At 46.7% G+C, this 14,198-nt stretch overlaps 1 protein-coding gene across 2 annotated transcripts in view; it reads right to left on the bottom strand.

Moving 5' to 3' along the window:
- Positions 1–576: 576 nt before the first annotated feature.
- Positions 577–14,198, bottom strand: part of rnd2 (Rho family GTPase 2) — a 29,317-nt gene continuing 15,695 nt past the window's right edge. For both annotated transcript variants that reach the window (XM_071520078.1, XM_071520076.1), the window contains 3 exons: positions 6,262–6,371; positions 4,204–4,338; positions 577–1,741 (listed from right to left, as the gene is read on the bottom strand). In XM_071520078.1, coding sequence (XP_071376179.1) covers positions 1,472–1,741; positions 4,204–4,338; positions 6,262–6,371 — 515 coding nt within the window. In that variant the 3' untranslated portion in view covers positions 577–1,471. The remainder of the gene's footprint in view (positions 1,742–4,203; positions 4,339–6,261; positions 6,372–14,198) is intronic.

Raw genomic sequence — 14,198 nt, 5'->3', positions numbered from 1 at the left:
GCAAAGTGTCTGCGCCCAGCCTGACCAATAGGCTGCTTTTACAGATGCAGCTGAGGAAGAAAATAACTGTCAGGATCAAGTGAACGACAAAATTGTTCTCTGCGGATGAAAGAGCTCACATGTCATGTCATCTGTCGTATTGAGTAGACTTGAAGCTCCTGTACCAGTATGGAGTCAGTCATTTAGAAACACTTCGTCTTTGCTCTGGTGCGGCCGCCTTGCAATTCAAGTTTGTTTTTGCCGGCAGAGCGGTCTGCATGTTACCTTGAAGGACTGACTCATTCCTGAGGCTGCATGCCTATTTGACTTGGCAGGGCAATCATGAGGCCACAGAGGTGGGGAGTAATGCTGGAAATGGCCAGTTGATAGTTACAGATGTGGCATTCCCAGGTTAGTAGAGGAAACACAAGGACGTCGAGTTTAGAGAACAGATTGAGCCGTACGGACAATTAGTTTGCTCCTCCTGAGCATAATGGCACACTCGGTCACAGTCTGCAATCATCACATAAATTACATCTCCGATACCATTTAAGAAAATGCAATTTAGAAACAAAAACTTCAGCTGGGAATTCTCCTCTCCCTATGCAGTCAAGCTGTTGCTTTATTTTAGACTCATTAAGTGAAAATACAGCAAAATAGCCCTAACATTTTACCGCTATATTTTCCACAAAGAAACATCTTTAAAATAGCGACAACAGCAGTAACTTCAGTGAATCAAGTTGACACGGTTGCAGTTGATGAGAAAAAATAGTGTTAAATAAAAATAAAATAAAATAAAATAAAAATCAGATATGTAGTGAGTTTTTCTAGAATGCACTTGTGGTTGTAATACTTGCACACACCTTCACAATATTAATTTCAATCCTTGTTACAAAAAGCTATTTCCAACTCTTGGCTTTCATAGTTCAGTTGATCCCATCGTACATCTATTCACTAGAATCCCTTTTCAGCATTACTGTACATACAGGTTTTCCTCTCAAATATGGCAACAGGGAGCAACTTCAGTGAATGCAGCTAGGCAACAGTCACCATGTCCGCTGAGCAACAACACGCTTCATCCCCAGCCATCCTGATTCAACATGGTCCTCGCATCCACTTCACTCTCTTCACCATGGCCGCTGTGCCATCCTCTTGTTAGAGAGGTTGCAGGAAGTTAATTCCCCTTTAATACCCAGGACTATACTGCACTTCCGCTACCACAGCTTCCTCACGTCCAGAGGGTCAGTCCAATTTGCCATCATTTCAAAACAACACAAATATGTAAACAGCTTAGAAAATATGCATACACACAAAAAAATCCAAAGCATTTGTTTCCACAACGCAGTGTTTCCTTATTCCTCAGCAGTGCAAAAAATGAGAATACGAGGAAAAAAACAACGAAAACAAAAACAATAAATAGAGTTCCTCTGTTATATATTTCTGTGTTTATGTATTTATATATATATATATATGTATTTATAAAGATGGGTCTCTACATGAGCACGCAGCTCTTGGCCCGGTCCTTCCTTATGGCCGGGGCGGGGTCCAATTGCTCAGTCCGGCCCGGTAGGGGCGGCAGGGGCAGCTGTGACACGCGCTTCAGGCCCCTGCGGGAACTGCTGCGCTTTAGCTGGGGCTTGTGCGGCCGCCGCACCGACGCCAGCGTGGTGATGTGGAACACGTCCCGGACGCTGTTCTCCGAAACCTTGGAGGTGCACTCCACATAGGCCACCGCCCCCATCTGTCGAGCTATCGTGCTGCCCTGCAACACGGAGAGAGGCGGAGCAACACGTCACATTCATCATCATCATCGTAAATACCATCAGCATCATAGTGTGCAACTTGTTTTACATCTTTTTTTTTGTCATTCAAGTTTTTATTAATTTGTCACATTTTTAGAAACAAAAAACAGACAAAGATAAGTTAGGGTTGTGATTAGCACAGAACAAAAGAACTGGGAAATAATAATAATAATAATAATAATAATTATGATGAAATAAATAATTTAAAATTAAATTAAAAGTGGCAGTCAATCAAGGCATCCAGTCAGAACAGCACCTATAAGTCCCCACTTGTTTTACATTTTCACCGCTCATCCTCACTGTGCTTTTTCTCTTCTGAGTGGTTTTTGCCTGTTTTTGTCTTCCGACTGCTGTACTTGCCTACACTCTGATAGAAATCACTGACCTTGACAGAACAATGTCAGAACGCTACTTCTGACTGCACCACAGTGTTGTTTTGTTTGTCTCCTATCCGCGGGCTTTTAGCGGTCCTGTCAGACACATGAGTTCGCTCCACATCAAGGTGCGGTACGCGAAATTCCATCCTTCACCATACCATCTTCACCGTCTTCAGTGGAAGACTAAAGGCAGACAGAGATGTTGATCTAAACATGTCTGCAGACAAATGAAGCTCCTCCATCTGAGGCATGAATAATGTAGATGCTCTGTCTCCTCGGTCTGGCGCTGGCTGACTCTATGGCACCAGAGTGGGAACAGAGCAGCACACAGCCCATTGGGCCGGTGGTGTCATTGTCTATGCAGCTATTTACAGAGGAGAGACTAAACTCCAGCAGAGCTCCTCCAGCACCACAGCTCACCCCAGAGTAATGTTATAATATACCCAGTTCATTGAGACTGTAAATTGTTTGCTTGAGATCAAATCAGAGAGCCCAATTTAATTTTAAACTCCCCTGGCCTCCCTCGTCTCTACAGTACAGGCTTCTGCTCCTGTTTCACGGTTAGACTTTAAACCTGCACTCGCGCAGGATCCACACACGCTAAGGTTGCGACAGATGAGGCACGACTGCATTTCCCATGACCCCGGGATTGCATGCTCTCCAACACAGAGAGAGCTTTTCATACCCGGCGGACCCGGTTTGATTATTATCAAGGCTGTGCACTGAGCCACATATACGTGTGAGAGGCAGCGAAGTCCTCATTAGGTGTAACGGCAGATTTAGATTCAGGGCGGCGTGGGGGAGGAGGGGCCGAGGTAGTGGGGAGGAGAGATTGTCGTGACAAGCAGAAAAGCTCGATCAGATCTCAGGCAGATTAGTGCGGAAATGTCTGGAGTTCAGCCGGTGGTCACTCTCGCCTGTGACTCCTCAGCTCCGTTGGAATTCAATTTAAGATCAACAATAGGATAACAACACGAGCTATTGGATTAGAGCAGCAAAAAGTTTATTGTGCAGAGCTTTGGCATCTGGTGTGTGACACACATTCTCTGGCCATGTTAGGGGGACAAACAGTAGCTGCCTCAGACAAAAATAGTGACTGAGAATGAGCAAAACAATAGCCTAATGTAAGCCCGGCCACAAACGGTCCCCAGCTATTTGACATTAGCTCTGTGGTTTGCCACTCTAGCCTTTGTATATGCATCTTATTTACATGAACTGTCTTTTTTGTCAGCTGCTGATTTTTTTCGGAGGCTTCCTGCTTTTAGCCTCCAGCGAGCTTTCAGACGGCAGTGGAAAAAAAAGGCTTCTTTGTTCTGAGGGCTTTTGTGTGGCGCTGAAAAAGCCCCTCCACTTTTTGTATGTCTAACACGGGAGAGCGTAAAATGAACACGCAGAAAGCTGATTAAAATTCACGGATTTACAGAACAGTTTATCAACCCCCATACCCCCGCCTGCCCTCCCCTTCCCCCCCTTTCCGCCCCTTCCCCCCGTCCCCATCTTCTCCACATCCCCTTGGCTTAGAGGTCATGGCGGCATGCGATAAAAGGGCTCACTCATTTATCAATGTCCGTTTTTCTATTCATCCTGCATTTTGAAAATCCCTAAATCTGCATGAATATTTCATTTCAGGGAGAAAAATGTGTCCCTAGACATAAACTCCTCCAACCACCCATGCCTCTTCCCAGCCCCTTGCCATAAGCAACCTTACATCGCTGTCAGCAAATTACGGTCAAAACGCCAACCCCAGCAACATGTCCCGAGGGGTTTGGCACAGCTCTTATTCTACGGTAGTTGATTGTGTTGAGTGAGCCTCCTCTCACACTCCCCTCCTCTGGGACTTCAGTACAGAAGCAAACGCCGCTGCTGATCCTAGATGGAAAAATCGCACGTTACTGCTGGATTGCTTTCTAATGTCTTTTCTGTGTCCTTTGTTGTTTTCAGACCCCTTTTTCTTTCGCTTCCCTCTTCCATTCTCCCTTGCCTCTCTCTGTCATTATTTATCCCTCCGTTTTTTCCTCGAATATCCATCATGCACTTGTCCTCACCTGCTCGTGGGTGACAGGGATGAGCCGCTGCTTGGAGAGTTCCCTCAGGGTGCTGACGTCTGTCCTCATGTCCAGCTTACAGCCCACCAGCACTACCTTGGCATTGGGACAAAACTCCTGCGTCTCCCCCTGCCACTGTGGACACAAGGAGACAGAAATACATCAGCGATTACCCATCTGTGGTTATGCTAAATACTGCTGAGGCCAACGCAGGGCACCCTGTATTGACGATTGAAATGAACTGAACACTGAAGACCTTTACCCTCTCCAACAATGAATACTTCAGCTTGTGGATGGTCTGGGATTGATTCACTAAGGGAGATTAATGCGCTCTTTGCTTCATCTAAATCTCTTTATAAAAGGCATTAGTTCAGTTTAAGGGTCAAAGTGAAATTAAATGTCTTTGTATATAAAGTCTTATTTCAGCATCTTCTGAGATTAAATGAATAGATGAGGTTACTATTGAAGAGCAGTTATGTTACTAAAGTGGATCAAAATTATACTTTTATTACACAAGCTAAAGAACAATGTGAAATATGATTTTATTCATGATAGCCTGTTTCAGGTTTCGGCAGTATCGGATTTGTTTTATTTTCCTCACATAGCCTCAGTCAACAAATCTATTTCAGGTTCTGTACAGGAAAGGTTGAGCAGTCCTCCTTCAAACATCAGCCCGAGATTAAATGTCACTGCTGAAACTCAGCTGAACCAACATACTATCTTTTTCCTGCAACACAAATACCGAACAGGAGCTCTGAAAGGTTCAAATATTCCAGATGCCATGTGCAGAATGTGAGGCCGTGCATTCATCCTTCAAGTTGAACACAACCTTTGACCTTTCAAGCCCATCCCTATTCTCTCAATACCACCCAATCAAAGCGTTTGATTGTTTAACCCTCACTCCTCTGACCACCTCCCCCAGCTGTCGTCCAGTGACCTTGGTGACCCACTAGTCCCTGGAGGTCAAGAGTCTAATTTGGGACGGTGATTGTGCAACAGGTTTTCCATGTGCCCCCAAAGTTTCAGAGATTACCAGGGCAACAGCTAGGGTGAGAGGTCACGGCAACCCCCTGCCAGGGGATTCATGGGAAAACCAAAAGCCTGACGGTGGCTCTGCTTGCCCCTGTTGACAGTGTGCATTGAGGCTTGCGAGCGACTCGTGGGTTAAAAAAAAAAGGTGTCTCGGGTTAGATCTACAAAGTCTCTGGGAGCATTTTAGCAGCTCCCTTCAGACCACTAAACACGTCAACAGGCCGGCCGTGGGAACGTCTTTAGCCCACAAGGAGAGAAGTTCAAAGGGAAACACACACACATGGCCTCAAGATGAGAGACCACTGAAGGGCACAGGCCTGTTTTACATGACACACATGCACACAAACAAACCTATTAAGAGGGGTGTCTCCGCACATACAATGGGCATTACACAATATGTGTGGCACACACAGTCTGCCACTGGCTATAAAAACATGACCACAGTCAACCACCCCACCCATACCTTACCACACTTTGGCCGCCACCCCGCTCCCAACTCCAGTATCACAACATCAGAACCGTACACCACCATACAAATGTTAACTACCAGCCTATGGCTGCTAATCCTGCATGAAACTCACATTTTGAATTTTAAATGCCCAATGCCCCACAGAACTGCAAGGTCTAGGACTCTTAAACAGGCTCTGCAACAGCTTCTCTTTGATTGGGCTGGCGTGGCTAATTTGCGTATCTGATATTCCACTCTAACCCAAACCCAGCCCGGCTGCAAAGCCTCTCCTCCCATTCTTCACTCTGACCCTCCATTCCTCAGAGGGCCAGGGGTCAAGTATCCCTGGATGTTTTGATGGGATAAAGGAATGGGAGGCTCTAACCTCTGTGCTGATTCGCTCTTTTGTTGAGCTATAAAAATGCAAGCTGCTGGCTCAGAAATGTGAGTGAATATAAGGTGCTGATGAGGAAAAACTGAATTCTGTCGGTTAGTTTTCCAGTGTCAAAGCAAATGTTAAATGCTGATCCAAAGTGTTGAGAAGAAGAGATAGACGGAAGGAAGGAAAAAGCACTGACCTTCTTCATGACACTGTCCAAAGTCTCTGGGCGGCTGATGTCAAAACAGATGAGAACTGCATCTGAGTCAGGATATGCCAGCGGCCGCACGTTGTCGTAATAGGAGGAACCTGTGGACACACAATAACATACAGCATAAGGTCATGGCCTCCTCTGAGGAATTCCTCTGTGTGAACCTGGTTTTAACCTGATTTAACCCCACGAGGTTCTTCATCCTCACCATATGGCTGATTCTATCAATTAGAAACATACTACACATCCCTGGGAGGTAATTTAAAGGTCATTAAGACAGGTATCCCATTAAAACTGGGACGATGACATGCACTTGAACATGCTGCGGCTTCAATGCGCATGCTTGCATTCTGTAGATGGAAATGAGTGTTGATCTTAACAGCTGTGGGCAGATGTTTGAGTATCTTGGTCTCTTGGGTTTTAACACTCATGCAGCTGTGGCCTCTCTTTATCGCAGAGCTCAGGAGGAATGGCGAGGGGTTACTCAGAGAAGCACACACACACAAACGTGAATTATAGTGGGCTGAGGACCGGAGGACTTGTGCACGCAATCCATAATCATCTCAAAACGACAGCGAATGCCAGCACAAAGGCCAAACTAAAGGTTGAACCCCTTAATTCTCTCGCCTCGTCCCTCTTCCTGTCTCTCTTGCAGATGGTCCTTTTTTTTTTTTAAATCTCCCCTTTTTTCCCTTTTTCAACTGTATGAGATTCGCATGCATGCACTCAGACACCTCTCCTCACTCTCGCTTTTCATTTCTGTACCTTGATCAAATTTGAAGGCAGAGTGGCGCCTCTGTACTTTCACAAGCCGCTCTGTTACACGGCTCCTGCACTCTTACTGCTCTCATTAGGAGGCTTGTAAAAATATCTGGGCTCTCTGGGAAACGTGGCTGCGGCTGTGGGCACCCACCCCACCCACGCTCCCTTCCCCCTGCCTCCCCTGGGAGCCGGTATGGACCTGAACTCTTACATTTTGATAGCAACAGCACCCTGGCTGCAGAAATGAAAACTCACAGGACTGGAGACTAAGCATTACATTCTACACCTACGGCTGCTAAAAGGGGGCATAAATCTGTGAACCACATAGAAGGGTATTGCATTCTTTGGTGTATATAAATATCCCCAATCTTACGTTCACTGCCTTGTTATTCCAGAGGGTCATACCAAGTGACTATAATAGTTATAGATGATTCTCATACTTGCTGTTACCATGCTCTGAACCCGGCCTGACACAATGGCCTCCCAGCCTGTTGAAGTGCTGCATGCCTTTGTCTGGAAGGGTAAATGGAGTCCGCACAATGGCTGTACAGCCTGTTTTAGCATCACTATGTTCTCTTTGTTAATGATGGAATGAGACTACAACAATGGCTGCACGCGGCCCGTAGCCCTCGTCATTCAGCTGGTTGTCCCAGCCTGACCTCTCCCCCCTCCCCTCTGAGAACAATGCAACAGGCTCCCTGTCAGAGCATCGCAGGCTGCATATTGAAGATTGATGGCTTTTGTTAACTTGAGCAACTAAAAGAGTTTGTCGATGAAATTTAGCTCTGCAAAACTCTCTCAAGGAAGTTGTGCAAAATCTTTCATGACTCTTTCACTACCCATTACATTTTTTGTTTGTTCGTCTACTTTCTCCGCCCGTAGCTTGCCATCTTTTCAGAGTAACATAAGAGGAAAGTAAAGAAAAAAAATGTAATTTCTCCCTACACCCTACAGGACACCATCGGGAAGTCATATTTCCCTCCCTGTCTTATTAACACAACAAGATTACTGGTGTTTAGTACTGCTGAGAGAGCAGGACGAACACACACACACACACACACAAACACACTCCCCAAAAAAGCCCAATCACACGGATGCCAGCTCCACCAGTCAGCAAAGTACATTGTACAACAGCGAGCCCTGATTGGTAGTGGTCACACATGAGGTGCTGTAGCTGCTGAAGTTGGTCTTTAGTATGTATCACAGTGCAGCAGGCCTGTACTGAGGTTAGAGCTGAGGAAGAAAAGAGACAGAGCATGAGAGGTGGAGAAAGGACAGAAAAGATTTAATGACTTTGACTACGGGGTGAGGGCAAGGTGCAGAGGCATGCAAGGATGAGAGGAGAGACCGGGGAATTAAAGTGGAATGCAGATGAAGGGGTAGAGATGTCAGACGAGGGAAAGTTGAGACAATGGCGCTTGTTTGACTCTAGAAGTAATTAGAGGCTGGAACGAGACCTTTGGGATCAATTTGTCAATCCCACAGATCAAAATGATTGGCAGGCCGCGGTCACGGCAGGCCTTGTCACAGCAAAGCAATTCACAGCTCTTCTGCCCTGAGCGACAGGGAAGCTACCTCAGCACTTTTGCAAAGTCAGAAAAAAAAGTCCTCTGAGGGAGAGGAGGTGGAGAGAAAAGGGGGAGAAAAAAAAAGTGCTGTGTTTAAAACAAGCCGAGCAGGCACAAATAAAAGCCAATCACCATAACCATCAAGAACAGGAGGAGGAGGAGGAGAAGAGAAAAAAGAGTTTTCCCTGATTGTAAAATATATCACCTCCACTGCCTGAAACGCGCTCGCCCACCTACCAGCTTGAAGACACGACCGGAGATAAAAGAGAATGGAGCTTTGGAGGAGTGGAGGGGGGTGGAGGGGGGGGGGGCTGTGGGCAGTGGGTGTTTGGGTAGGTAATGAAAGCACTGGACTCGGCAGGACAGATCAAATAAAGAGGTATGAGAGCTCTGGCTTGGCTATTGGTGGAGCTGGCCTGTGCCCATCCACTGTGAGGTGGAACAAAAGGTCAATTGAATTTCAGACAGAGGCAGGATGAGATGGATGGGGCAGGATGGGGAGATATAGCGAGGGAGGAGGAGGGGGGGGGGGGCACCGCCTGGCAGGCCCACCACAAACCATCACGCCTGGCACTTCCCCTCCCTGCCAAGGAGTGGGACCCTGCCCCGCCGTGCCAAGGACAGGCATAAAACACCGCTCACAAAACCTCTAGCTTTAGCATTAGCCTGATTTAGCACCGGTGATCTCTGCGAGCGGAAAGTGGATTGCTGTCTTTATTTCCACGGGGCTAATTAGAGGCGAGCAGCGGCACGGCGTCGCACGGGAGGCTCTCTGAGCGGAGGTGACAGAGGTGGGAGGAAAGCGTTCCTCAGCCAGCCGTCAGACGAGCTTCATCAAAGGCCACAAATATCCCAGAGGATGTCGAGGCGGACAGGAACTTAGTGGAGCGCTAATGTACAGTAATAAGGCTTGAGGGTTTTTTGGTATGACTTCATTTATGCCTCCTGTCCCCTGACACGTCAACTCCCCCGTAGGGACGGTCTGCAGATCTCTCTGCAACATGACTGTCAGCTCACTAACCGCTCATTCAAATCCTCCACCCTTATGTAAATATTTCTGTCATAGGAGGAAAAGGATTCTAAATGAAACCAAACAATAAAACACAAGTGTTGCAATTTGATAGAGAAAATCTGGCAGGAAAGCTCAGACTCAAATTGAGTGTGCATCAGCATTTACCAGTGGAATAGAGCAAAGCTTTCCAGTCTTTAGTGCATTACTTTGTATCATCACAGCGTGAATTCTCTCTCTCTCTCTCTGTTTGGTGCATGCTCAGTGCAGGAGCAGCTGAAAAGCAAACCATTATGAGTGAGGGGGAAAGAATAGCCTTTGCCTAGAGGCTCTCTGATGTGTTCATGCACATATGGCAGGGAGTCCATAGCAACAAACAGCATCATTAGGCCATGTACACACTCTGGGAAACACCAATGCACACAAACAACAGCCATGTACAGGCAGGGTATAAAGGAACAAACACCCTCTCAAACATCACCAAAGAAAGAGACGGAATGGTAACAGTGTGATTGAGTTAGCCGCAGCCTATAAACACAACACATTTAACGCCACATACACTGCTTCTTTTTTCTCTCCTGCAGCTGTTTTCCTCTTGAAATCCACCTTCAAAGCAAAGGCAAAACATTTCAAGTTGGGGTGGCCGAGTATCGTAGCAACCTGGAGGGATGCAAATGGCTTCATTGTGAGGCCCTGAAAGGAAGTAAGGAGGAAGAGAGCAAGAGAGAGCAGGAGAGAGAGGGAGTCGGGAAGAGAGCGAGGCGAATGTGGAGGCTAATGACTTTGGTGCATTGACGGTTAGAGGTGACTAAAAGGAGAGAAGAAGAGGATTGGGGCTCCATCTTTTAAGAGGCTGAGCAGACTTTTCATTACTGAAGGTCCAGTCTTCAACAGAGGAACTGCTCATTCAGGGCTCCACTCAAATAGAGATAAACAGAGTGTGCTGCCAAACACCCTCACAAAGGAAGTGTAGTTACTTTGACCCTGTGTACTGCCACCCTGGTATATAGGACAGCATATGTTTTATTGTGTCTATAACCCTGCACAGTATTTTCTTTTACAAGCCCATATGTACAATCCAATACAACCTACCACATATGGCACAGCTGACCATATTCCCACAGCAGCCATTTTGAACTTATGTCACACTCCAGGTGGGAAACTCTACCTGGGAGATATGGCATTCGAAACTAACTTTATTTCAACACAGGGCAGTGGTGGCCTTAAGGTTAGAGAAGCGAGCTTGTGACCGGAAGGTCGTCGGTTCAATCCCCTGGACCGGCAGGATAAATCTGGGTGGGGAAAGTGAAAAGCAGCGCTTGTCCCTCCCTCATTACCACCACTGAGGTGCCCTTGAGCAAGGCCCTTTACCCCAACTGCTCCAGTGGAGCTGCTCAGTGGAAGGCAGATCAGACTGGGTTGTACTGGTCAGCTTCCAGGTGTGAATGTGATCATGGCGTTACTGAAAAAGAGAGCATTGCTCTCAGTGAAACTCCCCCTGAATAAATAAAGACAGATGAAAAAAAACACAGAAGTGAGGACTTAATATAGATCTAACAGTTATCAAATTAGCTAGCGATCTTGGGAACAACAACTACAGCGACTGCTTGAATTTAGCAAGGAATTGAATCCCTAATGTGATATAAGTTCAAAATGGCCGCCATTATGCACATTTGAAATATAGAACCTACCAATGGGAAACAATCTTGCAAATCCAACTCTTTTAGATTTAGATTCTACCATCACTCAAATAAGCCATATTTGCTCATGTATAAACATAAATAAACCATTTAGCTTTGAAATACATTAAACACTCATGTTATCTTCCACGTCCTCAATGAATTTCCAAGTGAAAAATTAGTTCAATCCAATGAAACAAACACAAAGCCTGTAATGAGGCGACCTCAGCAGGCCTTCTGCTCTGGACTGGGGCTTTACATAGGTGGCATTGTGCAGTCTGACATATACAAGACTGTATATCCCACCCACACACACACACACATGCACGCACACATGCGGATAAAGCTGTTGATCTGTAATAGAGATGGCTGTGTCAAGTTTTCAAAGGCATTAGCACACAGCCGGGACAGTGGAGGTGACAGTGGGTTAAATGGCCATTAACCTTCCGTGTCTGCAGCCTTCACACCGGGGATATTGATCAAAGCCCCTCTGCTTTCCCTCTGGAGGAAGTGCAGCCTTTGAAGGGCGTTGAGCACCTTCAGCGGATCAGCTCAGAGCCACGCTGCGGAGGAGTTAATGCCTGTGTCTGTCTTCCAATTGCAGGTTGAAAAGCAGAGGCTGGCCGCACCACTGACAGCACAGGCAGGGGACAGAGCAGCACTGCTGTCTGTCTCCTGCTGGCCCCGGGGGTATGGAGATGGAGTAGTGTCTCTTTCTTCCTCAATCCCCCTTTATAACCCCCCCCCCCACACACACACACACACACACACACACACACACGCTCATTCCACCTGAGAAATGGCTGCGCATTTCATCTCCTGTTGTTTGATCTCGGTGTCTCTCTCAGGCTCTGGTTCATGCTGTGCTTTGCTTTCGTTTTTCTTTAAAGATCACTGTGTTTCTTTTGTCGCTCTACGCTTCTGTCTATCTATAAATTCCCCTCTTGCTGAAAAAAAAAACCAAAAAAACAAACACCAATCATGTCTCTACTTTGGTTTTCCCCATTCCAATTTATTTGAGCATTGACTGTCTTACTTCAGAAGATTCGGTATGTGTCGGTGAGCTCCTAAGTGACGTAATTCATTCCTGGGAGATCTTGTGTGTTTGGATGTTTCAATACAAACACTAACTTTTGCATTTGTTTGTATGAGGAAGTCAAGTAGCTGTGAACGGCTGCTGGCTGTGTACAGGGAACACACGCAGATCCTGTTTTTTTCTCATTTTTTTCTGTTTCTGTGTTTCCTCAAGCTCTGCGCCTCTCACACCAAGACCACTGAGTCCCGTCAAAGCAGCAGCAGACTGTTTAGACAAGACACACCAAATAACACTGTTCAAAAAAAGACAAGAGCTAGTTAAAGAACACCAGATGCGCACTTTTTGTTCTCTTGCACAACCTCCTTCACCACTTAAATCCGCCCGTGTTTGACCCCGGTTCGTCCTGATATCTCCGACACAGGCTGTAAGTCTTATGATGTTGTCTGTTTTTGATCTGGTTGCTCAACTTGAACATGTGAAAGCAGTGCAGGAGGACATGTGAGGTGGGTGGGGAGGTATTTTGAAACCAAGAAGATCAGTTGGACTATCCAGTTTCACTCCTTAAAAGCAGGTGTGTTGGTCAGACAAAGGGCTTCAGGACTCAGGTTGTGAACCCCCTCCCACGCTGCGGGTGGAGGAGCCACGGCTGTATAGGGATATCTAGAAAAAAGAATTCTTTGACCAAGTAGAGGTGATTGCCGTGCTGCAATGGATTCTGCTCTGAAAAGGCCCTCACACACACACACACACACACACACATCTCTCTCTCACACACACATATAGAGGAAGCATTCAAAATTCAAATTCATATCCTCTTTCACCTGTAAAACAGCAAAGATCAGATTCTTTATATCCACTCCTCCACATCTTTCACTCTCAGATTCTGTCTTTTCTTAACTCATGTTCCCGGTTGAGGATTTTCATTAAAACTTGTAATAACATTGACTGCACCTTCTCTGTCCGCCGCTGTCTGTCTGATATGAAAGAAGGACCGAGCGTATTCAGGCAGCTGCTACGGGGGATATGAAAGAAAAGCTCGCGAGCGGAGAAGGCCATCCTCTGCTCCATCGACTCCACTTCCTCCAGTGCATAACCATCCAAACGCATCCCTATCATGGCCCTATCAACCCCCGGCCCACTCTGCAGCCCCCCAGGGAGGCCGCCGGGAAGACATGGCACTACTTCAAGTGCAATTTCGCTTCCACAAAAGCGGCGGCAGAGAGACAGAGAGAACATCGGATCTTGTTTATAAATAAAGTCATCCATAAATGATGGGCGCTGTGGAGTGCGGGTGAGTGGGGCGGAGAGGACGCAGGTGGGGGGTGAAGGAGGGAGGTGAAAGACAGCCTCTCCCCCCCTGTATCCTCTTACGCTCGGCTGGGTCGCAGGCGGATGCCGAGAGGGTTTCGCTCCTACGGAGGTGGGAGGCCGGAGGGATCGAGCGCCGGCTCTGGGGGGAGGGGGGCACGGGCAGAATCAGCCAGCATGCCTGTTTGAAGTGGGCTGATCAAAGCTGGCGCCGCATCGGGTTCTGTTGCACTCGCCAGAGGGAGCGGACCAGGAGAAAACACACAGTCCTCGCACAGTTCCCTGGGTGGGTTTTGGTGTCTGCCTGAGTGACTGAATCACATGCTGCTATTGCTGAATGAGTAACAAATACCTAGTTGAGTGTCAGGGTGAATTACTGTGTCACCATTTTTTATTAAGCCAATTTAACAGAGACAGGAACATATGAGAGAGAAAAAATGCAAGAAATGGACAAAACTGAATCTTTTGTGTCCTGTCATTCACAGAAAAGCTTAACAATTCAAGTCCATGTGCCCTTGGAATGACTCCATTTAGGATCAATAACTTCCTACTGTGTCACTGGA

The sequence above is a fragment of the Centroberyx affinis genome, unplaced genomic scaffold, assembly GCF_046629955.1.
Source record: "Centroberyx affinis isolate AG114_WGS23_722 - 3 ecotype Tasmania unplaced genomic scaffold, CSIRO-AGI_Caff_v1 ptg000765l_1, whole genome shotgun sequence".
Taxonomy (NCBI): Eukaryota; Metazoa; Chordata; class Actinopteri; order Beryciformes; family Berycidae; genus Centroberyx; species Centroberyx affinis.
The sequence above is the reverse complement of the archived record's forward strand: the minus strand, read 5'-3'. Positions and strand labels throughout refer to the sequence as shown.